This window comes from Perognathus longimembris, chromosome 11 (assembly GCF_023159225.1).
Source record: "Perognathus longimembris pacificus isolate PPM17 chromosome 11, ASM2315922v1, whole genome shotgun sequence".
Classification (NCBI taxonomy): Eukaryota; Metazoa; Chordata; class Mammalia; order Rodentia; family Heteromyidae; genus Perognathus; species Perognathus longimembris.
Genome location: NC_063171.1, coordinates 53,636,581 through 53,662,378, shown reverse-complemented (window position 1 = coordinate 53,662,378; position 25,798 = coordinate 53,636,581). Strand labels below are relative to the sequence as shown.

Here is a 25,798-nt window from a genome sequence, read left to right as displayed (position 1 = left end):
ATTCAATTTTCAAGAGGTAAATCTGGAAACCAGGCATGGTGGTTCACACCTGCAATCCCAGCTGCTCCTCAGATGGAGCTATGAGGATTGCAGTTTGAGGCAGCTGAGACAAAGGTTAATTGTGGACTCCTCCTCAAAAACAACCCAGGTGTGGTGGCACACATCTGTGACTCCCAGATGTTTGGGAGGCAGAATAGGGGGACCAAAGTCCCCCAGACCGGGGGGGGGGGGCGGGGGGGAGACCCAATCCTGAGCCTTGCCTTTGGGACACTTAAGTGGGAGCAGGAGAAAGGGAACATTCCAAGCAGAGGATCCAGCATGAATAAAGGCAGGGCAACATAGAACAGGTAACAGGCTGTGCAGACAGATGGATGGCAGCAGGGAAGATGGGAGGAGAGCCTGGAGCTCAGGATGGATGGAGAGTTCTGAATGCCGGGGAGTTTCACTTTTGTCCTGGAGGCTGCATAATCCTTCATGTGTCTCCCCAATTAAATCACATTTACTGAAGTGAATAAGCCTTTAAAAGAGTTACAAAATTCACTAAATTACCCACCAAGTGTAAATGAAGTATAGTCAGCTTAACTATCTCTTCTGTTGACTCTTGAGATAGGAATTAATTTCCTTCCAAGCCCCTACCCTAGGAGGGAAGACTAATAAGTGTGCTTTTTCATGGCTAATGCTCTACCGAGAAGATCTGTGTAAGAAGAGACACAGCCATTTACAGATCATGCTTTGACTGCATGTGTTTATTTTCATTTATATCCTGGTATTCAGTATAAGTAAATTAATTACAAGGTGAAATCCATTAACATGAGAATATGGTAAAAATATGAATTTTTAAAAATATTAAAATTTCAGGAATAATACAAATGAAGTAGATTCACCAAAAAAAAGTCACTGTGAAAGAAACAAAAATAACAAGAAACAGAGGAAAATTTTTTTTTTTTTTTTTTGCCAGTCCTGGGGCTTGGACTCAGGGCCTGAGCACTGTCCCTGGCTTCTTTTTGCTCAAGGCTAGCACTCTGCCACTTGAGCCAGAGCGCCGCTTCTGGCCGTTTTCTGTATATGTGGTGCTGGGGAATCGAACCTAGGGCCTCGTGTATCCGAGGCAGGCACTCTTGCCACTAGGCTATATCCCCAGCCCAAGAAACAGAGGAAAAATTATTTTTAAAAATCCCTAATTAGAGCTGGGCACCAGTAGCTCAAGACCTATGATCCTAGCTACTCAGGAAGTTTAGATCTGAGGATTGCAGTTCAAAACAAGCCTAGGCATGCATGCATGTATGTACACACACACACACACACACACACACACACATACACACACAGAGAGAGTCCCTAATTATTATCCTCAGAGAGAGCAAAACAAAAGCAAGATATGGGGACTCAGAGAGAAAAAGAGCACAGAAGAAACAAAACTTTTGTAAATTAAAAATAAATACTAATTTAAAACTAAACAAGAATTAGAAGGCAAAATCAAATCTAATAGGAAGTAGTGTAGTCCTAAAAGAGAGAAAAGAAATGTAAGAAAAAATAATATATGGAAAATCCATTCAAGATGAGCAAAATGCATCCTACTAGGGCCAAAAAACAAAACAAAAGACTCCAAAAAGACCATAAGACATTAGTGTGATTAGTGTGTATGTGTGTGAAAATGTTTCTGTGTGTGTGTGTTTGTGTGTGTGTTTATGGGTGAAGGGGGGCTCTGGAGCTGGAGCTCAGGGCCTAGGCACTGTCCCTTAGAATTTTCCTTCAAGTCTACTTGTCTCCCACTTGAACCACACCTCCACTTCTGGGTTTTTGGTGATTAATTAGAAATAGGAGTCTCATGGACTTTCCTGCCCCAGGCAGCTTCAAACTAGAATCCTCAGATCTCAGCCTCCTGAATAGTTAGAGTTATAGATATGAGTCACCCAGTCAAATATATTATTTTAAGTAAATTAAAATAACTAAATGTGGTGGCAGAATAAACATATTTTCAAATGTGCAAAAAAAAAATAGAAAATTTATCTTCCACATATTCTTTCTTAGAAAGTTAGTTAACCTGAGGATATATACCAGCAAAATGAGAGTAGAGCAAGAAAAAAGACAGCCTAAGAGCCTATAAGAAAAATGGCTCCAGATGTAGAAATCATGGAAGGAATCTAATAGAAAATATTCAATACAGATTTTTTTCCTTTATTGTCAAAGTGAAGTTCAGAGGGGTTACAGTTTCATATGTAAATCAATACTTGAGCATATTTCTTGTTCAACTTGTTACCTCCTCCCTCGTTCCCCCCTCCACCTACCCTCTCCCCCTTTCCCTCTCCCGAACCCCATGAGTTGTACAGTTGGTTTGCACCAAATGGTTTTGTAAGTATTGCTTTTGGAATTGTTTGTCTTTTTATCCTTTGTCTCTCGATTTTGATATTCCCTTTCCCTTCCCTAGTTCTAATACACATCAATACAGATTTTTTTTCAGACAATAGAAGGCAATAGAAGGCAAATAGAAGGCAAAAAGAGGGCTATACATATTGAGGAAAAAGAAAATAAATAAAAAATATTTTAAAAAGAAAAAGCTACAATAGGAGAAACCAAATCACACTGCCACATCATAGATAGATGAAAAGACAGATAAATACATTAATTTCTAGTTTCTAAAACCAGCACACAGTCAAAGCATGTACTATCGGGGCTGGGGATATGGCCTAGTGGCAAGAGTGCTTGCCTCGTATACATGAGGCCCTGGGTTCAATTCCCCAGCACCACATATAAAGAAAATGGCCAGAAGGGGTGCTGTGGCTCAAGTGGCAGAGTGCTAGCCTTGAGCAAAAGGAAGCCAGGGACAGTGCTCAGGCCCTGAGTCCAAGCCCCAGTACTGGCCAAAAAAAAAAAAAAAAAAAAGCATGTACTATCATCCTAAGCATATGAATGTTATCTTATCAGCCTGACACTATAAATACACAGATGATAAAAGCTTAGAAAGGATAACAATCATGAGATGGTATCTAGAGCTGATGGAATAAAATAATTATATAAAGAAATACTTTACTTAAAGATAAACAGTAAGAGTGATATAATTATACCATCAGGAGGTAAGAGGGAGCAAGATCAAATGAGCCTCATGTAAATTAAGTCAAATATAATATCTAAAAGTGATAAATCAAGCAATAGTAGTAATGTGTATTATTCAGAGACACAACGGGCAATATAAAGAAAAAAGCTAAAATCAGAAGATATGGCCTTTGATTGAAAGGAGAGGAGAATCAAAGTATAGAATTATTGTTTTTCATCACAAACTCTTTAGTTTTGTTTTCCTTTTCTTGTTTTGTTTGGTCAGAGTCTTGCTGTGTAGCCCAGGCTGGCCTCAAATCTATAATCCTCCTGCCTTAGCTTCTTGAGTACTGGGATTGTAAATGTGTGCCATTTCAGTTTGATTTTTTAATAAGAATACATATTACTGTAATGAAAGTTTTAAATTTTTAATTAATTAAATCAGAAAAGATATATTCATTAATTAAAATTCCAATTTGCTAAAATGTGAAATGGATTTAATTTCAAGGTTGCAACATCATTTCAACTTACAACAAAAGTATTCTGATTCTCTTTTAAAGATATTCATCATTGCTCAGGCATTCCCACTGTTCCTGGAGTACATATGATAGCCCCATCTAGGGAAAACTAAGTCAACTATCATCTTCTTTAATTTAATTTATTTTTGCTGGTCTTGATGCTTGAACGCTAGGCTTGGGCACAGTCCCTGAGTTCCTTTTGCTCAAGGCTAGTACTCTACCACATGAGCCACAAATCCACTTCCTACTTTTTCCCTGCCCAGGATGGCTTTGTACCACAATCCTCAGATCTCAACCTCCTGAGAAGCTAAGGGGACAGGCGTGAGCCTCCATTGCTCCACTGGGGGCTTTTAAAAAATATTTATTTATTTATTTGTAGTCAAAGTAATGTACAGAGGGGTTACAGTTTCATAAGTAAGGAAGTGAGTACATTTATTATCAAACTTGTTACCTCCTCCTTCATTTTTCTCCACCTTCCTCCCTCCCTGACTCCCTCCCCACCTTCCCCGGAGTTGTACATTTGGTTTACAGCATATTGTCTTGTAAGTATTGCTGTTGTATTGGTTCGCCTTTTACCCTTTGTCTCCCAACTTTAGTGTTCCCCTTCCCTAGTTCCAATTTTTTAACTTAAAAATCAGAGAAATGGAAAGTTCAGTTAGAATAGAATCCTCAGATTGCTGATGATCCACTCAGAAAATAGTCACTATAGAATTTAAAATTCCAAAACAGATTCCTCTCTCTACTAACCTAAACAAGAGATTATAGTTCCCAGAGAACAGAATCTCCTCATCACTGTGTGATGGAAGATTTGCAAATTCTCTCTCTATCCAAAGACTTGGAAAGAATAGAAGAAAGAATTCTAGTTCATCGTCACCACAAAGCCTCCATTAGTGAAGAGATTGTTTTCTTTCTCCTTCCCCTATTTTTAACAAAAAATAATCTCATCTAATTCTAAATTTCAAACAGTGATGCACAAATACATTAGGGGCTACCCATATAAGCATCATGAAATGCCATGTGTCTTAGGAATAAAGGGATCCCATATAAGTGACATACAGCTATTCAAGAGAAGGGTTACTATTGATTGTTATTTACTCTGTGCCAAGCACTCTATTTACCCTATATCAAAAGAGATTTTTTAACCTTTTCAGCAATCTATGTGAAGTGGCATTATATTGTTAGGGATTTCAACATTTTGCTCAGGGAGAAATTGAGTCTCTACAGTTATATAAGAGCCAGTTAGTTATAAGTTATTTATTTAACCCTGGGTCTATTTGACCTTCCACTACATGCTTTTAATTGTAAGATTACATGGCATCCTTATTCTTCTTAGTACTAAAATTAGACCATTTCTGATTTACCAGCCTTCTTATAAAAATATAAAAATGTAATGAAACCTTTCACTGATGAGTCAACATTCTCATTATTGCCACTGGGCATCATTATTTTCCCGCACCATATACAATAATACCCTCAGGGAATAAGGATGTGAACAGAAGCAATTGTCCTTTCTCTGGATGCTTGGGCTCTGCTATCTGCTTCTCCAATATTTACCTCTTCTCTTGCTTGAAAACAATCAACTCTTACTTCTTAAAACTGGCTTATTTCTAGAACATTCCTACTTATACGCAGTCATACAAAGGAAACGAGGAAGGATGAATAAAATTGGAGAAGAGAGGTGTTTGTGATTGGCTCCCCATTTGACACAGCAAATGGCTGACACACAGAAAACCTGGCCAAATGAGGAGGCCTAGACCTGCATCCACTCCCCTGGGATCTACAAGTTCCTATCTTCCTTGTAGCTCCTGAAGTTGTATGAACAGATGGCTATTATTATCACAAAATGAGCTAATATTATATTCAAGGTCTTCATGTCAAACTGCCCAAGCCTAAAACCAACTGCAATAGGATGGAATAGGCAAATATTGGGGTTGAGTTGTAGGAGCAGCAAACCCAAAGAGAGAGAAAAAAGGGACACACAGGGAGAGACACACAGAGAAAGAACAGAAACAGAGAGACAGAGACATCAGTGTTAGGTTGGGGCTGGGGCACCAAGTTCTGTTCAATACAAGAAAATAAAACATAAGTTCACCAGCTACAAACTTGGACTCAGCAGGTCAGCTGGGCAGCCAATGGTCAGCAGACTAGGGACCATTGCCAGAAAATCAAGGAATTCAAGATGAAAATAGCATCCTGAATCAGGGACCTACAGCACCAGAGGCTGCAAATATCACTTGTTTCTTAGAGAGAAGCAATGAAAAGAGTAGAATTAAAACCCCAAAGAGACTGAGTTACCCAAAGACTAGTGCCAAGCTGGATCTAGAGTAAAACAGACTCCAAAGGTGGAGATCTCATATAAAATGCTGCATAAACGCTGATACGAGAGCTCCAAAAGTACTTTTGCTTAAGCAAGGTTTTTTAGTTCTTCCAGGTGGCTAGCTCATATTCTCAATGAAGTGAGAATGCCAAATACGAGAGCTCTGGTGTAGTGACAAATGCACAGACATTCAATCCACAGCCAAACATAAACAACTCTGGAATAATTTACTATTTCCCACAGTCAGAAAATGGAAACTTAATTTGAAGCCAAGCAAACTTAATTAGGAAAGTAGTCCACTGCTTGAACAAAACATCAAAACCACAATTTCCCATGCAAATAAATGGAAATAAAACCTGTATTCATGGGTGGAAGAAATCATATGGCTTAAATATCCACATTACCTGAAAGCGAGTATAGATGTGATACAGGCCTTGTCAAAATTCCAGTGGCATTTTTTTACACAGATAAAAAAGAATTCTATGGTTCATGTGGAATGCTCATCCAAACACACCTTCACACAAACATCCAATGTGGATATCATCCTCTGGCATTGAATGTCACCTAGCCAAGGTGACACATAAAACTGACCATCACAAAAGCGAATCCTCTTAAGGGTAACTTCTTCAGTAAGCTTTAAAGAAATTAGCAGAAGTCTGGCTCCAGTAGCTCCCAGATTCAAGGGGTGAGTACTACACCACGGCAGAAATGTGAAGAGACAAGGTTTACTGGAGGAAACCCGCGTAATCGCCGTTGTTTACAGAGAGGCTATGGCTGTACCAGCTGTCACAGAGCAAGCGACCTGAAACAGGTAAGGGGTTCTTATGTTTTAGAAAGAAAAAAAACTTTTTCAAAAGAGGGGAGCAAATGAATGATATGCACAGCACCAATGGGGTCTAAACAGGATCATATTGCCTCTGTTGCTGGAGGTATTCATGAAGAGGCGCACTGGTGTGACTGGCAGCGCTGGAAAACAGGAAAGGAAGGGACTTCATAATATCCTCAAGGGTCTTGGCCCTTTGGGATTTGGTATTAGGTTGGAGCCCATTTTACCTCATTTCTTCTATGTTTTTACTCAACTCGAGATTGTTGGAGGGTCAAAATAGTGTCAGCTCCACTACTGTTAGACTGGATTGTTGAGCATAGCAATGCCAATTCTCCTCCTCAAGGGTAGGCCTTAGCTTCTAGATCCTGAGTTACTGACCTGTTCCTAAGAACTGATGGGGCAGAGTGTAGCAGAGTCTGTTACAAGCAGGCTCCAAGTGCCTCCAGGAGACACCAAACTCAGGCCCTCTCTTAACCCTGCTACACAGACAGCTCTGAAAGCCAAAGGAGGCAGAGTATTTTCTTCTTGCTCTTGAGGTGCCTACTGGCAGCCTGATCAGTGTGATTATTGAGGAAGACATGAGAGGGGTAAAGAGAGAGGTTCAAAAGTATGCATTCCGGGCTGGGGATATGGCCTAGTGGCAAGAGTGCCTGCCTCGGATACACGAGGCCCTAGGTTCGATTCCCCAGCACCACATATACAGAAAACAGCCAGAAGCGGCGCTGTGGCTCAAGTGGCAGAGTGCTAGCCTTGAGCGGGAAGAAGCCAGGGACAGTGCTCAGGCCCTGAGTCCAAGGCCCAGGACTGGCCAAAAAAAAAAAAAAAAACACCAAAAGTATGCATTCCAACATCTCTCCCACAGCCCCAGGCCCACAGAGCTGAACGAACATAGCCACACAGTTCACTGTAGGGACCCACTGCCCTTAGAATCCAACCTGTCCTTGACATTGTTCTTTCAGGAGGTGCTCTGGGAGATTGACAGGAAAGTAAGCTAACAGGGTGCCTTTTACCCTTCATCCTTCTATTGGCTTCATTATTGACTTGATGCCTTGATTCTCCAGTAGTTGCAGGATCTCAGTTTTGCTAGCTGGCCCCTGCAGATTCTCCAGTAGCATAGCTGGACTTTTCACATAACAGCTCTGAGCACCCAAGAATGCAAAAGCAAACATTCAAAAGCCACACATTGAAGCTTAGGCCTGGAATTGGTACAGCATGTGTGTACACACACATACACACACACACACACACACACACACACACACACTCCCCAAAACTTTATATGTGTTCTTGGAATCAATAACCTTTAGTCAAAAACTAGGTTCTTAACATCCATGCAGTCATCCTTCCATGGCATTGGGGGTTCATTTTATAATCCCCTCCTAGGATACTAAAATCTACAGATGTTAAAGTTGGGTAAAATAGTCGAGTATAAGCAAAACACCTACATATATTCCTCTCAGGTACTTAAGTTACGCCTACATCATTTTAAGGCCTAATACAATGCAAAGGCACTTTACTGTATGTGGAACCCATGGATATAGAGACTGTGGGAGATGGGAGACAATGATGAAAGAGTGACACTGACCAAGACGCATTGTACTCACAAACTGACATGTTGAATTGAAACTCCTTCGTACAACTACTTAAAGATAACATGAAAATCACCATCATAATAACCCCACAAAGGGATATCAGAAGGCCAATGGTATATTTTTTTTTACAAGTGGAATGCATAACTTCTAGTCCATTCTAGCCCATTCTGTAGTGAGCCTGTATCCACCATCATATCACCTGAAGTGCTGAAGCTCTTCCTATGCTGTTCAGTAAAATGTGCAGGCTCAACCCAGCTGCCCTTGGCATGATTTATTCAGCATTTCACATCTGAAAGTTCCTGATGTCTCCAAGCCTTTGATGCAAATTAGCCAGTGTCTACTGCCTCTTTCTGATGCCTTTTTACTCCCTGAAAGTCTGTAGCCACAAGATTGCATGCAATTAAATGTAAGATTTCCTAAAATCAACCTTGCTCAGCCCACACAGTTTTCTTCCCGTTCATGGAATTAAGCATTCTCTTCAAATTGAAAAGTCTCCCTTCCCCCTATGATGAAAAGTTCCTTCCGTCCATGGCACTTGAGCCAAGTGCCACTGCAGGAGTTGCATGTGTCAGAATAATTCCAAACCTACCATTTGCCCATAAAGCATAACACAGAAATATTCTAAAAGGAAATTATAAGAAAATTGCTTTGCATCATAATTACCACAAATAACAAAGGAGAAACTAACTAAAGCAATGACTTAGAAAAGTGACTCAGTTTTGGGCAATTACACAGATAAAAGGCACATTTAGCAAGCAGTCCACATGAATTTATTTTTCCCTGCCAACACTGGTTATTTAGAGGACTGTAGTAAATATTTCACAATATACTTCTAATAACCTGCAATATTTTGCTTATAAGAACACACATCTTCCTGACACTGTTATGTTAAAGATTGCAAAAGAACCAGTGCTCTTATGAAAAGCAAGATTGAGTAAATATATATATTTCTTCCTTAGAAACAATTTCAAAATAGAAAGATATGATTACGATCAATAAGCCTGCATGCCAGTAGTTATATCTGTAGTTTTAACTACTCAGGAGGTTGGGATCTGAGGATCAGGGTTCAAAGCCAGCCCCGGCAGACAAATCCAAGAAACTCTTATCTCCAGTTAATTAATAAAAAGCCAGAGGTGGAAGTATGGCTCAAATGGTAGTGTCAGCTTTGAGTGAAAAAGCCAAGTGAGAGCACAAGGCCCTGAGTTCAAGCCCTAGCACCAATAATAACAACAAAAACAAAATAAGTGATTTGAACAAAAATTGTGTATACAAAGACCAGAGAAGACCAAGAAGGCATAATTTTATTTACTTGAACTAAGTAAAACCAAACCAAAAACAAATCACTTTGAGGGGGTGGTGAGGAGTGGCTCACACCTGTAATCCTACCTATTCAGGAGGCTGATCTAATATCTGCCATTCAGAACTGGTCAGAAAAATCTGTGGGACTCCACCCAGCAAAAAGCTGGAATTAGAGGTATGGCTCAAGTGGCAGACTGTCAACCTTGAGCAAGAAAGCCCTGAATTCAAGCCCCAGTACCCATCTGGAAAAAAAATCAAATCGAGATTGTATGATATTTGAGGAGAATGGGCAAAAAAAGAATGAGAAATCAAGAAGTTAAATCAGTTTTCTACATCTAAATAAAACACCTAAAATCTTAATATTGGCAAAAAGTCATTTTGTGGCTTTTATTTCTTAGCAATGAAGTTCCATGGATATGACTATACTAAATTGTCAAGGGCCCAATTTTTGTGTAAAACAAACTAAACTCCCAAGGGATTCAATAATTATTTGCTTTGCCTGTGATTTTAATATCCTACAGAAATGCATTTTTGATTAAGTCAGTAAATTACAATGGAGAGAGAGGTTTCAATTTCAAAAGAAAATTCAAACACTTCATTTGCTGAGTAGTTATTCCTAAGAACGTGGTTTTGAAAGCATGACTGTCATCTTCATTCAACATCAAATTAAGCATTTTTAAACAAGAAAAATATATAAATCAGTTTCATGCCCAGTATGGAAGGGAATGAAAACATATACAAAAATGGGATAGGGAGATGTTTTATCACTGAATGTTATTTTACTTAATAAGAAAAGTGATGGATTAAGCTACTGTATTCGTTTATGAGGTCAGTTGCTAAAAAGTGGTTTAATACCTTTATCAATCAGATATTTTATCATCAGCTTTATAATAATGATAATTTCCTAGCACACATATTATATATATATGTATATTTATATTTATATTATAGGTATGTTAAGGCTAGACCATCACTAAATAACATACAAAGAAAATTAACTCCCAGAAGTCAAAAAACAAGTGACTCAAGCCAGATATGGTGGCATGCACTTGTAATCCAAGCTATATGGGAGGCCACAGATGAAAGGATCTCAGTCTGAGGCCAGCCCAGGGCAAACCAGAAATCCTATCTGAAAAACAACTTAAAAAAAAGAGTTGGGGCTGGGGATATGGCCTAGTGGCAAGAGAGCTTGCCTCCCATACGTGAAGCCCTAGGTTCGATTCCCCACCACCACATATACAGAAAATGGCCAGAAGGGGCGCTGTGGCTCAAGTGGCAGAGTGCTAGCCTTGAGCAGGAAGAAGCCAGGGACAGTGCTCAGGCCCTGAGTCCAAGGCCCAGGACTGGCAAAAAAAAAAAAAAAAAAAAAAAAGAGTTGGGGGCATTGTTGAAGTAGTAAAGCACTACTTTCTAAGACAAGGCCTTGAGCTCAAGCTCCAGTACTACAAAAAATTAAAAAGTGGAGCTGGGGATATGGCCTAGTGGCAAGAGAGCTTGCCTCGTATACATGAGGCCCTGGGTTCGATTCCCCAGCACCACATATACAGAAAACGGCCAGAAGTGGCACTGTGGCTCAAGTGGCAGAGTGCTAGCCTTGAGCAAAAGGAAGCCAGGGACAGTGCTCAGGCCCTGAGTCCAAGGCCCAGGACTGGCAAAAAAAAAAAAAAAAAAAAATTAAAAAGTGGTTTAAGCATTGTAAAAATATTAATTAAAGTTTTAATTATTAAAAGATTTCTTCCTAAGGTGGATTTTATATTTGCCTCTTATGTTATTTAAATTTTTTCTAAGAATAGGATATTGCATTCACATAAATAGGAAAAAATACTTAGAAAAGATTAGTTTTATATGACAAATATTTGATCATCTACTCTGTCCCAGGCTTGGTAGGAGTATCATAACTATCCTTCTGAAAGCTACGCCTAACTTGCCCATTTCCCTGCTTCAATTTACATGTGGTATAACTCCATAGCCCAGTTCCCCACTCAGGCCCCAGTCACAGAAGACTAAACCAGGAGTGAATTATTGGCTCAACAACTTGCCTTCAGAGATGGGTCACTTAGAGTCTTTCTTCAAAACAAAAACTAAGACATGAAGGCCAAGAGGTCTATAGAGTTGACCTAGCATCTTTCACCACATACCTGCCAGTGGACACACAGTGAAAAGTGGTCTTGAGAAGGAAATGAGGAGTTTGAGCAAATACACAGAAGAGCAGCAAATGAGGCCATGTGAAGGAGAACTGGACAGACAGACAGACAGGCCAGAGATGGACAGATGGAGGTAGAGCCTATAGAGACAGACAATAAACAGGGACAGATGGTGGCAAACAGCCACCACAGACAGAGACGGTGACAAAAATAGATGGCTCCCACTGGCAGAAAGATAGCAACATGGACAGACAAATGGCAGACAAGCAATGGACACAGTTGGTAACAGACAAAGAGAGACAGGAAGACAGATGAGGAAAGGAGCAGAGACAATGGAGAAAGAGAGGGCATGAGCATGGGGAGGGAGGCCAGGCCAACAGCAAGTGCAAAAGCAGAATCCAGAGGGTACAGAATCCCAACAGCAAGAGTTGAATAGAAAGACATGGGATGAGTGAGAGACTGAGAATGCAACACCTTTGGAGACAGTCTATAAGAAATTGAGGCGACAGTTAGAATGGCCTATACTCTGAACTCAGGCAACAACAAATGCTGGAGGGGGTGCGGGGAAAGAGGAATCCTTCTCCATTGTTGGTGGGAGTGCAAATTAGTACAACCACTTTGGAGAACAGTATGGAGGTTTCTCAAAAAGCTCAATATAGACCTACCCTATGACCCAGCCATACCACTCCTAGGCATCTATCCTAAACAGCAAACCCCAAGATATCAAAAAGACATTTATACTTCCATGTTTATCGCGGCACAATTCACAATAGCCAAAATATGGAAACAACCCAGATGCCCCTCCACAGGCGAACGGATCCAAAAAATATGGTACTTATACACAATGGAATACTACATAGCGATTAGGAATGGTGAAATATTGTTATTTGCAGGGAAATGGTCAGAACTCGAACAAATAATGTTGAGTGAGACAAGCCTAGAACACAGAAAACAAAGGGGCATGATCTCCCTGATATATGACTGTTAACAAAGGGAGACGGAGAGACAGTAGAGACCAAGTCTATGAAACCAAAAACTGCTTGTCAAATAGTATTCCCCACAGGATTGAGGCAGCGACCCAACAGTATGTAACTAAAACCAAACAATTACTCAACATATAAAGGTCAAAAATTGACCTCTCAGGGGAATACAGTAGCTCAAAAGCTATGTATATACGTTCATATAAGACTACTGTCGACATATGGTCTAATATCGACATTACATTTAAAGCCCTAGGCGAACTTTCTTGGGCGTGGCCACGTGGCTACTGTATATGTTCTTGATACATTGTATATTGTATATATATCTACCTGACCTAGAGAAGGGATAGAAAAACAGGGCGTAAGATATCACAAGAAATGTACACACTGCCCTACTATGTAACTGTACCCTTTTTGCACAACACCTTGTCAAAAAATTTGTGTTCAATTAATAAATAAATTTTAAAAAATAAAATAAAATAAAAAATTGAGGCGAGAAAGATCAACAGTATGTTAGGGCTCATAAAACAATATTCCAGAATGAGATGTTCTGACATGTTGGGCTAGAGAAAGTATCAGAACCATACTCTCTCTGAATTTCCCCCATCATCACTTAGCCACCCACCTATCCTGTCTCTCAATCCTTCATGATCCTCTTTCTCTTCCACTTCCCCTGTTTACTTAACAACTGAACCTGCCAAAGAGGAACACAAGTGCCTTGAAATCTTACTGAAATATCAATTGCCAAGGAAGATTAACCCAATATTCCAGAAAGACTGAAAAAGATCAAATACTACACTGAAAGCCAAGAGAACTTTTCTGTGGCTCTATTGTTTCTAAGTATTCTAAGTACACTCATTTTCTCTAAAGTTCTTTGTTTTTAACCCTCGGACTCAAAGTCAATAGAGGAAAGAACACACACACACACACACACACACACACACACACACACACACGGGCCTTCCATCCATATACCTGGCAGCAAAGCATTTATCTCACAAATGAAGAAATGAGTGAAATTTTCACTAAGACAGTGGTTTTCTAAATGTCACGTCCATTGGAGTTGCCTAGAAGACTTAAGAAATTATGTCCAAGATTCCTGATTCACTAGGTTTGAGGTGAGACTTGAGAATTCGTCTTTCTAACAAGTTTCTAGAGATTCCACTACCAGAAATTAACCTATGCCAGTTTACTTAATCCCTTGCATAGTAGTGTCTACACTTATAAAATAGGAATGAAGATAGTACCCACAGAACAGAATCATTATGAAAATTAGAGGAGACATATGTTGAACCTTCTGCACATGGCCTAGCACAGAGGTATGAAAGGCCATAGGATTCCCCAAAGGTCCAGATTATAATCAATCATTATAATTGGTGATTTGAATAGCTGACTTATAATGCTTTTGATTAACTTATTTAACCATGTTTATCCTTGACTTCTGAGATTTTGCAATAAAAAAAGACAGAAAGGAAACATGAAAGTCTTGTACCAAGTATGTAGGTGGCCATTGACTCCAAGTAGAGATAGAGACCTGGCTTACAGCATTTGCCAAATACAGCAAGGTAGCTTTCAAGGTACCAAGGTGAAGTCCCAAAACCAGAAATAGAAAACAATCACAGCTTTGGAAGTAGAGCTATAGCTCAAGTGGTAGAGACCTAGCCTTCGGTAAGAAAGCTCAGGGAGAGTGCCTAGGCCCTGAGTTCAAGTCAAAACCAGCACACAAAAATAAATAGAGAGATAAATAAATAACAGAAAACAATCTCATCTTGAGAGGCAGTACTAGCCTGCATTGCCTGCTCCAGCATGCCACTGAGAAAAATCTTAAGGCCTAAGTCTAGAAATGGCTAGAAGCTTGAAGCCTCCCAAGGAGATGTAGCCTTCAGTCAGAGAGAACAGTTAGCAACCTCATAGGGTGGGAACTAGGAGAATGAGTATCACTGCCTCTCTCTCTCCTCCTGTCTCATGTGGTATGTTGCCCAGCCAGGGACCAAAAAGGAATGGCATCTGGAGATGTCCTCTGTACAAGCAAGTCTTGCAGGACACAGAGAAGATTGCAAAAAGACCAGACAGTGGCCCTAGCAATTCATACAGAAGATATGCAAATCATTAGCCCACATAGAGACTCTAATGACAGATGGCAGCCGTTTCAATCAATTCAGACCCACTAATGCTACAAGCAAACAAAAGTAAAAGAGAGGCCAGGAACTAGTGGCTCACACTTGTCATCCCAGCTACTCAAGAGGCTGAGATCTGAGGATTGCATTCAAAGCCAGTCTGGGCAGGAAAGTCTATGGAGACTCTTATTTCCAATTAACTTGAGCTGTGGCTCAAGTGGCATCCAGTTCCTGAGTTCAAGCTCTGGGACTGGCACCAAAAAAAAAAAGTAAAAGAGAAACTTATCTCCATTTCTTTACCATGGTTGTGAAGTTCAAGTCTAAGATATATGTTCCACACTCATTCTTGGTGTAAGACAGAGTTAAGCAGGAGAAAAGCATCAGGAAAGTTTGCCAACATGGTATCAGCTTTCCAAAGCTGACTCCAGCACTTTGAGAAAGCCAGTGGAGGAGGCCTACTCATCTCTGTGAGAAGGAAGAAATTAGGCCATTTCTCTTCTTCATCCAAGCAACAGAGCTGAGTACAGAAGTGTACACCTGTAATCCCATTACTAGGAAGACAAAAGTAAGAGGACCATGAGTTCAATGCCAGTCTGGGCTACATAACAAGACTCTGTCTCACAAAACAAAAATAAAAAACAAAAATCAGAAGCACCTGTTAAAGAGCTTGTAAAAGAGCCTCTAAATAGCTGTGAGAAATGATGATTTGCAGGCTCAATAATTACATTAATAATGATAGGACTGGCTCAGTTAATTTTCGAGCATCAATTTTATGCAGTACAGGACTAATCAAAAGAGTTGTCATTTAATTTACATAATGAAAATTGTAGTATGAGTAAGCAACCTGACTATTGGCATAACTCTATAATAGCCAATCAGAAGAACGTTAAGTAACTTGTCATTAATATAAGTGCTTGATGGTTACAGTGCAGATCATTGATCTGAGGGAAATATTGAAGTTGGCCAGAATGATATATTCAGCAAGACTGCACTCACATAAAGAACAACCAGAGCATCAAACAAATTCCAGCATCTAGAGTAAGTTAAAAATTCACAACAACAGATGAGGAACCCAAGACAGTCCACTAAAGATGACAGATTAATGAGATATGCCAGAGGAATGTAGTTTATTTTAAAGGAAACACCAACCCTATCAAAACAAAGTTCCACACTCTGTAATCTTTTTAGTAACTTACAGAATCTGGTCATCCCACATCCAACTTGACAAAAGAAAAAATATATAGCTATAAAATCCAAGAATAATTTTGGGAGAGGTGTGTTTGCAAGGGGAAAGTATTGAGTAAGGGTTGAGTCAGTATCTCTTAAATCTTTGGAGATATTTATAATGCATATTGGTCTTCATTGTGGATTCTTTCAAGAAACCCAACATCATAAAGTTTCCCTGATTTTGGAATCCCCACAAACAGTATCAGACTCACAGGAGATCTGCCATGCACTGAAATGATAAGCAAGCTTTTGCTTTTTGGGTTAATTTCTCTTTAATTTTTTTACTCTCTTAGCCAAATCTTTATCTTTCTTTCAGTCACGTTGTTTCATTTCTCTCACTGAAAGACAAACCCTGTACTTTGTAGTTCATTGGTCCTTCCAGCTTCAGTTCTTACATAATTTTGTGTCCCCAGAGTTTACTGCACTTCAAGTTAAGAAAATGAATTTCCTAAACACACAGAGACCAAAAAAAGAAAAAAGGAAAAGAAACACCAGCATTGCGTGTGCCCTTTGCACATAATCCTAAGGGTACAAGTCTTTCACGTCACTCGTGACCACGTGTGAGGGAGTTCACACAGTGAGAATTTTTAAACCTCAGTAGACCTAGCTCCCCAAAGGACAACAGCAAGTTTTGTTTCCATTTCATTTGGGTCATGTTCTCACTCATTACACAACCCTAAACAACCTCATTTCGTTAGTTACTAGATTGTGTGAATGAAGTCACTATTAAAGGAACAAGGACAGATTGGTATTCGTGGCTGACACCTAGGTACTCAGGAGGCTGAGATTTGAGGATGGTGGTTCAAAGCCAGTTCAGGTAGGAAAGTTCATGAGAGTCCTATCTCCAATTAAGCACCAAAAAGACAGATGTGAAGCTGCCAGTCTTGAGTGAAAAAGCTGAAGGGCAGCATCTAGACCCTGAGTTCAAGCCCCAGTACCAGTACCAAAAACAAGAAAGAAGAAAGGGAAGGGAATGGTTTACTCAAAGAAGAATTGTATAGAATGTCTCTCAAATCTAAGACTCTGTGATTCCATTTCTTGACCTTACCAGTCACAGTTGTAGCCACTTAGTGAAACAAAACCAAGACAAATAATATCCTGAATAGCCTAAAGCAAAGATCCAGTTTATGAAAAGGCTTCCTTTGATAAAAACTAATATAGATTTGAAATGTTTATTTCCAAGCCATTGACTAACCAAAAATAAAGGAGAAGGAAAAATGTGGGCAGCTTCAAATAACCACTGCCAAATAGGAGGCCCATCTATAAATGAGGTCTGGTAGCAGAAAGAATGAAACAAATGATTCAATTGACTTAGAATGTGTCTCAAATACATGTATTCTTTTCAGAGAATTTATTAAAATAGGTGGATTTCACTAAAAGTCATAGGGATTAGAAGCTTTATTGTCTTAGTTAAATCAAAAGGATTTATGCTCTCAAACCCCCAGCTAGCACCAGTCATTAGATTCAGGTTTTGAACAATCAGAGAGAAAGACAGTTGAAGGTTACCTTAGATCCTACTACAAGAAAAAAAAACTGTAGAACTGGAAATGATCCAGAATACCCTCCATTCCCCTTCCAGAGTCCATGTATGTTAACCAGTTTTCTGTTTTATAAACATTGCCATGGCTCAACACATCTATGAGGCGACACAACATTACCCACAACTCTCATCCTGTTTGCTAACTAATTATATCAACAACCTGAACCAACTTAACACTATACAAAAACACAGCTGACTTAGCAATCTGTAAATTATACATGTACATAAATCTGTACCAAAATGTGCTGCATTTCACTCCTGTTAATGTGCATGGATTCTTATTGGCACCTACAATTGCTTGATATAGGATCCCAAACACTAACCCATATGTTCTGCCTAGAAGGGGACCATTTCAAGTAATATTTTTGTAGCTTCCTGCACTAAGGTCTGCCAGCCTTCCTAACACAGATCTCCTATTTATTTCAGTGAACATTCTGACAATGAGTGCCTGCAGCCCTTCTTCACAAGCTATCCTGGAACAACAATTTCCAACATGAACATAAAGAGAAATTGGATTGGCTTTGCCTATCTGATAACCAAGCCAAGAAGATTTTAAGTGATCAATGATATAAACACAAGCAAACTCAAATTAAATGGGGATTCTTTATTCCTCCTGACCACTGGTAACAATCCAAATATCAGATAAGGATCAAATATTCCCTTCCGATGGTCCTCAAATACATCAAAGGAAATTAAAATTGACTTTAGCACCTGCAGCACCAGTAAACATGCAACAAATGTTCTTAAAATACATCGACAGGCCAGTCAAGAACCTTGAGCCAAGTTTCACCAGAATGTAACTTACTAAGAGTAAAGTAGTTTTCTTGTTTTCCATTATACCATGTCCGATCAGTATGTCCAGTTAAGGCTGGGTGTTATGGCTCACACTACAATTCCAGCAACTAAGAAGTTAGAAATAGAAGGATCATGGTCTGAGGCTACACTGAGAGGAAAAAGTTGTTGAGACTCTATTTCTAACAAAGTGGGCACGGTAGTTCACAGATATAATTAAAGCTATGCAGGAGACAGAGGTAAGAAGATGGCAGTTGAAGGCTAGCCCCAGGCAAAAGTATGAGACTCTACCTTAAAAAATAATAATAACTAAAGCAAAAGGGCTAGGTTCATGTCATAAGTAGTAAAGCACTTACTTGGCAGACAGAAGTCCCTGAGTTCAAAACCTTAGAACTACCATAAATACACATACACAACAAAATCAGTCAGTAAATTTCTGTTAAATGAACAGAACAGAAATAGCTGCTTTCTGTTCCCTGATCTGTCTTTAACTTTTTCTAATTCTGTCTCTTAATAAGCAAGGAAATTTCCTCACCTTAGGATTCTTAGTTCCTTAAGCACTAGAGACACTTCACTTTCTCTGCCAACTACCACAAATTCATGGTGATAGCCGGTGAGAAGTGACTTGAATGTGTGGTGCCCTTATCCTGCCCCACTAACTCCTAAATCACTGCCAAATGTGAAAAGCCCGCACTTTCTGAAAACAGAATTTGGCCTCTCCTTTGCCCTGTTATTCTGTTTGGATGTGGTAGCATGGCTGTTAGCCAAAATGGATGTTGTTCTTGTTGTTGTAACATTTTATTTAATCTCCACTGGGAAATCATGCTCCTTGAGGGAACTAGTGGCAATACAAGGGATGTTACGGCTTTGAGTGGTACACAAAGCACAACACTGCAGCCAAAGAGCTGAGGGTCTTGGCAGTTCTGCCCTTACATATTTGGGGATCTGTTTATCTAAACAGTGTGGAGAAGGAGGGACAGACTAGGTAGTATCTAGAGTTCATTTCATTCTATGTTTCTATAATGTTCAGACACCAAATATTCCATTTACCCCAAACAAGGCCAGTTCTAATCCATTACCATACAATGTACGTAGCCTTGCGGGGGTGAAAGGAATGGTGAAAAATAATTTCAAGGACCAAAACAATGGTGCTGCAAGAAAGTATGCATGAGGGGTGGAGTTAGAGCTCAATGGTAGAGCACTTGCCTATAAAGTGGGAGACCCTGGGTTCCATTAGTGGTACTGCAAAAAAAAAATTAAAAAGTAGAAAAATAGTAGAAAAGAAGGAAGAGGAGGAACAAGAGAAGGAAGAGGAGGAAGAGAAGGAAGAGGAGGTAGACAAAGAAGAAGAAGAGGAAGATGAAGAGGAGAAGGAAGAGGAGGAGGATGAAGAGGAAAAATAAGGAGACGAGGAGGAAGGAGCAGAGGAAGAAGAGGAGAGGAAAAAGAGGAGATGGTGATTAATAATAATCTAAAGGATGTCAGCCTAAAAGGCTTAATCTTCCTGGGACTCTGTTTTAATGTCTGTGAAAGAGCAATAACATCACATGGGACCACTGGAATAAAATACCTAATGTAAATGATTACAAAGTGTTGCTATTTAAAGGTAAAATGCTGTTTATGTCCAAAAATAGGCTAGTGGATTTTAGAAGAAGACAATCAATATTTTTAAATAGACTTTTTTCCATCACAGTAAAAACACAATGCATGAAGATACTGTGTTATTTCTTTTTTAGAGTTCACAATTTTTATTGTCAAGGTGATCTGCAGAGGGGTTACAGCTACATACGTAAGGTAGTGGGTACAGTTCTTGTCAATGTGGGAGGAGGTAACAAGTTCACATTTTTTGTCCACTCATGTTGACTGAATATTGTGAAAGGGATCACTAAAATGTACACCCCACACTTCAAGATCAGCACTTACTCCCTTGAAATAATAGGGGAAACTTAGAGTTCATCCAACTCACTCAAATACTGTGTTTATGTTGCTGATGCTGGTTAGTTAATTGAAAATCAAGCTTTGGAGACAGGTATTGAGGTGGTAATGGCAGTGGTAAAAAAATAAATTCACATCCATGTATTCTATCAACATTGAACATATACTTACACCAAGCAAGCAGCTCAAAGATCAACTACACCACACTGAGCTACAGATCCTCAAGGTCTTCCCTCAAGCCCAAAGAACTCAAGGCTGTAGCATTTAGGACTCTCCTGGGAAACCTATAAAGTATCAATTAGATAACAGAGTTTCTCCAGGAGCATGAAGGATACTGCCTCTCAACCAAAACATGAAGCTGTTGGTGGTACTGACATGAACACTGGCAATGCCATCCTCTAATCTGCAAGACTGTCTCCGTGCTCCCTGAGGAACCAGTCACAAAAGCAATTAGCGCAGGAACTCTTAAATAATGATTTGTATTTAAAACCTATGAAAACCTTCAATGTTTTCATGACAGAAAAGTTCATTATGGCTATTTGTTTAGTAATTATCACCACCACCCCCCTCCTTGCATTCCCAGGCAGATAACTGCGAATTGTTCTAAAAGCCACCTTAGTTAAATAAGGAAGATCTTAAAGGAAATGGTGATTGACCCAAAACACCCTTTCATGCTCTCATTCTTAAGAGGCACACGATAAAGAAATAACCGTTTCTAAGAAAGCACTTAACTAACACATACAAGATTTGCTATCCTAGTTGAGTCCTCGTGTGTGTAAATTGCTTTTTAATTGAAGTGTATTCGTGGCAGAGGTCACTTCCATGCCCTTCCTCTGCTCGCCTAACCAAAGGCCAACAGCATCTCATGGTTTGAACCTTAAACGCCTCAGGGTGGAAACTGTGTCGTGTGCACATTCTCAAACCCCCTCTCCTGAGTTAGCTCCTCTAGTGTCTGGGTAGGAGAATGTCATCCGCTAATGGAAGATGCTGGGTCCAGCCAGGGGCAAAATGCATCTTAGGCTCCGCTCCCTTCGTTGTATGTAGCCTTTGATGAACAGGTGTACTGTACGCGTCACCTGCCAAAAGCGACCACCTGGCCAGAGGGTGTTTCGCCCCTTCCCTCGGCGGTGGGCCCGAGAGGCGTTTGGAATTGCCCCCCTGTGCACCCCTGCTTCTACGACTTCGTGCTACGGAGGGGCAGACAAGGACTGCGGACAGATGAATCCATTGATAGGCTCGGTGAGTTTGGGGGTTTGTAGTGAGCAAGACTTAGGAGTTGCATAAAAAACGGGCAGGGGTTTAGAAGGAAAGGATGATATCAGATGTGTACCTGTGGCCGCTTGCACTGAACCCTCTCCGTGCCTGTGCCCTCCGCTTCCCACGCGAGTCCGGGCACATCGTCTGGCCCACGGGGGGCGGGGGGTGGGGAGCCCAGTCCACCCCACATCCCCGAGTCCCCAAGCTCTTCCCTGCACCTGAACCTCAGACTTGCCGCTTCAGGGGTGCAAGGTGGTGGAGGTGGGCGCCTCCATCCATCCACAGGGGGCCCGGACCCCCGAGTTACGGGTCTCTGCCACTGGCTCTCCCCGGGGAGCAGCTCGGGAGCCCCGGGACCCTTCGCAGCTCGGTGGTTCGCAGCGATCCCGGGGCGCGCGCGGCGTCCAGCCTCCAGTCACTTTTCCTAGTACTTTGCTTATCCGCTTTCTTGGAGCTGTGACCGAGGGGGGAGCAGGAAAGGGGCCTCGACAGCATCCCTAGACCTCTCCCCTCTTGGATAGGGGGCGCATCCGACCCCACCTCGCCCTGCCCACCTCCCCGGCCTCCCGGAGGCAGCCTCCTCCCTACTTCCCGAGACCCCGCTCCAAACACAGCTCCCCGGTGTTCTGCAGCCTCTGCTGGCAGCAGGGCAGCGGGAGGCGTCGGTAACAAAGGCATTGCTTTAATCGACATCACCATCACCACCATCATCATCATCACCACCACCACCATCATCATCATCATCATCATCAATCATCATTTTTCTAAAAATCTGGGTAACCGAAATCCAAATGCACCGCTTACCATTGGACCGCCGGACAATATTCTCCAAAAATGTGTTTTGCGGGGCCACCAGTCCCCTTCTGCCCCCGGCCATGGTCATGCTCGCCCGGCAGCTCGGGGTCTGGGGGACGTCCCCGCTCGACTCCTCACCGCGGCAGGCAGCGGGGCGCGCGGCGCGCGTGCGTCCCGGGATCCAGGCGCCCCATGCGCCCCACCGGGCCAGGCAAGGTAGGGGCGGCGGCTGGCTCCGGCGGCCACCCTGGCGCCCGCTCCGTGCCTCCCTGCCTGCGGGCCGCCTGGCCGTGCACTCGCCGCCCGCGCGGGGCTCGGCTCGCTGCAGCCGCCTCCGGGTGGGCGGAGGGAGCCGCGCGCCCGGGCCCCTGGCGCCCCCTGCCGGGCGCGCGCGTTCCCCGGCCGGCCTGCGGGAGACCGCGAGGGGTGGGGTGGGGGTGGGAGGGGGCGCGAGGGGAGGGCGCGGGGGAGGGCGCGGGGGAGGGGGTGCCTCAGCACCCAGGAAACCGCAGGCGGTGGCGGATCGAGGCTGGCACGGCAGCGGCACCCTCTGGGCTCCGCAGGGAAATGTGCCCCGGGTGCGCCTGCTGATGACCAACCCCCCCTCCCCAGCACGGTCACTAGAAGCCTTCGGGGAGCCCCGAGGTCACTTTTCCTGGCGTGCTTCCCACCTGCGCCCCCCACCCTGAGGACCTTCGGAAGCTCTGGGGTCGCCTTCCCAGCCCCCCCCCCCCCGCACTGGGTCTGCGGGACTCGTGAGCCTCGGCGCCTCTCAGTTTGGTGAAGCCAGGGGTTGGAACAGTAATGGCAAGAGGGCGGACTCGCGGGGTGACCGGCAGATTCAGTGGAGGCATCTCGGGTTGGCTTTACCACGGGTGCCCATGCGGTTCCACACTTGGTAAATTCCTCAAGCAACTTGTTAGCCAGGAAAACACACACGCATAGAATACATCAATGTATACCTTTAAATATATTAAAAAAAATTCACCATACAAAAATGTAATATGCAAACAAATATGCACACTATAGTGTGTATATTTCTATATCTTGTAATATAAACACAAACACTGTAGACACATATTAAACATCTTTAAAGCTCAAGCACAACCCCTCTGGTCTGTGTGTAAGGTTATGAAACCGGGAACAGTCTGGCAAACATGGAAACGGTGGACTTGTCCCCGACGCTGGCCCAGACTGCCATTCAACCTTGATTAATCAGCCGCCTGGTGGAAATCACAAATACCCAAATTTTCCGGACAGGAGCCAAAACAATCCTCCTTCATTCACTTATTTTAGGGGATTTCTACCTGCACTCTGTACTTCGCTGTTTACTACGTATTCCCAGTGTGGCCGAGGACTCACAGCCGTGCCACACAGAAGCAATGGGTTGATAGTTTCAGACTATATCAACAGTCAACCCAAAGGTTAAGAACAAAACTAACCCTGGAGCCTCCATTTTCTGAGTTAGCCATCCTGATGCGCCCTCATGGATTTCACACCATCCTGCCTCAATCTACTAATCTCAAAAAATAGAACCAGTTTCTTGCCCCCCTCCCCCGCCCCCCCCCCGCGAAAGCTCTCTGTATGATGAAGAGTGCTGGAGATGATGCGGGGGACAGAGTTTTACATTTTAAAGTATTATCCCAAGGTGAAATGTCATCGTTGGAAAGCCTAAATCAATTGGCCCATAACAAATTCAACCTCCATCTATTTGTGGACACCAAGTGAGCAGGTGACAGCTGTTAGTAGAGAGTCAGATACAACTTGAGTGGGCATTGAAACGAAAGCAAAGCTACACTTTTTCCACAGGATAGCATGCTACCCATCACATCAGGCACCCAGTTTACAGCTGAGATTTCTTAAACCCTAGCTCCGTCTAGTGGTCATTTGTTCTATTACAAATGAGATAATGGTTGAACTTGACTCAAATGTATTTGGTTGGCGTTTACGCAAAGCATTAACTTCATTTAAATGAAGCTCTTTAAGTTATTTATGCGAGAACATTACCAAAAGGATACTTTTCGTGACAATTTAAAAAAACAGGCACCTTTATCATCTTGCTTTTGGAATCAAGATAGAGAAACAAATAGGAGGGGACTCACTATAAAGAGTTAAAAAAAGAAAGTGTCCAATTTTAATAGGCTCCCAAGTTCCATTGCTTGAGTAAACAAAAAGAAAATGATGGTATTCACTTGTAAAAAAAAAAAAAAAGAAAGAAAGAAACCTTAGTAGACTACCTGGTAGCCAAAAGAATCAAAGAATACTCTCCATTTCATATACACTATGATTGTGGTTCTCAACATGTATTCTCTGTGTGTGTTTTTAAATGCTATAACTTTTAATGGCGCACTTAGAACATCGAGAAGTACACTAAAGAGGTGGCCACCTTTAACTACAGTGTGGCACTGTGTCATGGGCTATATCACCCCCGCCTCCTTGGCTGACCCTCAACACATCTGGCTGCAGGAACAGAACCACATTCTTTCCTCGTTCTCATTGAGATTTACAAGCCCATACTATGCACCATGGCTGCAACTTTCCTGGGGCTGGTATGGGTCACTATGCTTCTCATCTCTAACTTGCCATCTACTGTTCTCTGCTCTACATTCGATTTCAACACCTTCTCAGCTAAAAGTTGTGAACTCTGCCACTGTCACATTGGACTCTCAGAGGAAATTTTCATATTACAAATCTATCAAAATTTGGTAAGTTTATGAAGGATTTACAACACATTGTTATGCCTCAAGTAGTTGAGAGCTTCTTTACTTTTATTAACAAAGTTGCTTTCATATAAAATGACAACTGTAAGTAACTCAACAGAGTAACAGACAAAACTGCTTCTGTTCTTCTCTCTGCAGGAAACTACTACTAATAAGAAAGTCAACTGAGAAGGCTCAGAGTATGAAAGAAAAGTCCCAGAAAGATTCCCCCTAATGTTTCTTGGTTTCCCTTCCCTCCTGACAGCTGTTTTCTTGTTCCACCTCAGCATTTTGTTCACTTTTCTGTACAGCACACGTTTTTGCTCACATCACACACCAGAGTGAGAGCTCTTCAAAACAAGGACAAGCTTTAGCAATCTCTCTTATCACGAATGAAAGGAAGCCATGCTACAAAAAAGTAAGCTCACAAAAGGAATTGTGCAGAATGCTACAAAGAAAGACAGATGTGAGGGTCTGCAGATTGGCTGAGAAGAGTCCAGGAGATAACAGAAGACTCTCTGCCCAGCAACAGCAACAAGAAGACACACTGCCACACGCCTCTGGGAGCAAGTGGCATCATGTAGACAGGAACTGCATTTTTCCCTTCATGAAGACCACATGAGGTGTGGGTGACATATTTTGGAAAGCCAAGAAACCTCAGATAGAGGAGAGTCTCTCATGAATCCTAGAAGATGGGAAACCAGAGAGACAGGCTGGATTTTATCCT

At 41.8% G+C, this 25,798-nt stretch overlaps 1 protein-coding gene across 2 annotated transcripts in view; it reads right to left on the bottom strand.

Annotated features, from left to right (window-relative positions):
• Kcnh1 (potassium voltage-gated channel subfamily H member 1) overlaps window positions 1-22,636 on the bottom strand; it is a 301,959-nt gene extending 279,323 nt beyond the window's left edge. For both annotated transcript variants that reach the window (XM_048357386.1, XM_048357384.1), the window contains exon 1: window positions 22,382-22,636. In XM_048357386.1, coding sequence (XP_048213343.1) covers window positions 22,382-22,460 — 79 coding nt within the window. In that variant the 5' untranslated portion in view covers window positions 22,461-22,636. The remainder of the gene's footprint in view (window positions 1-22,381) is intronic.
• Window positions 22,637-25,798: the final 3,162 nt, after the last annotated feature.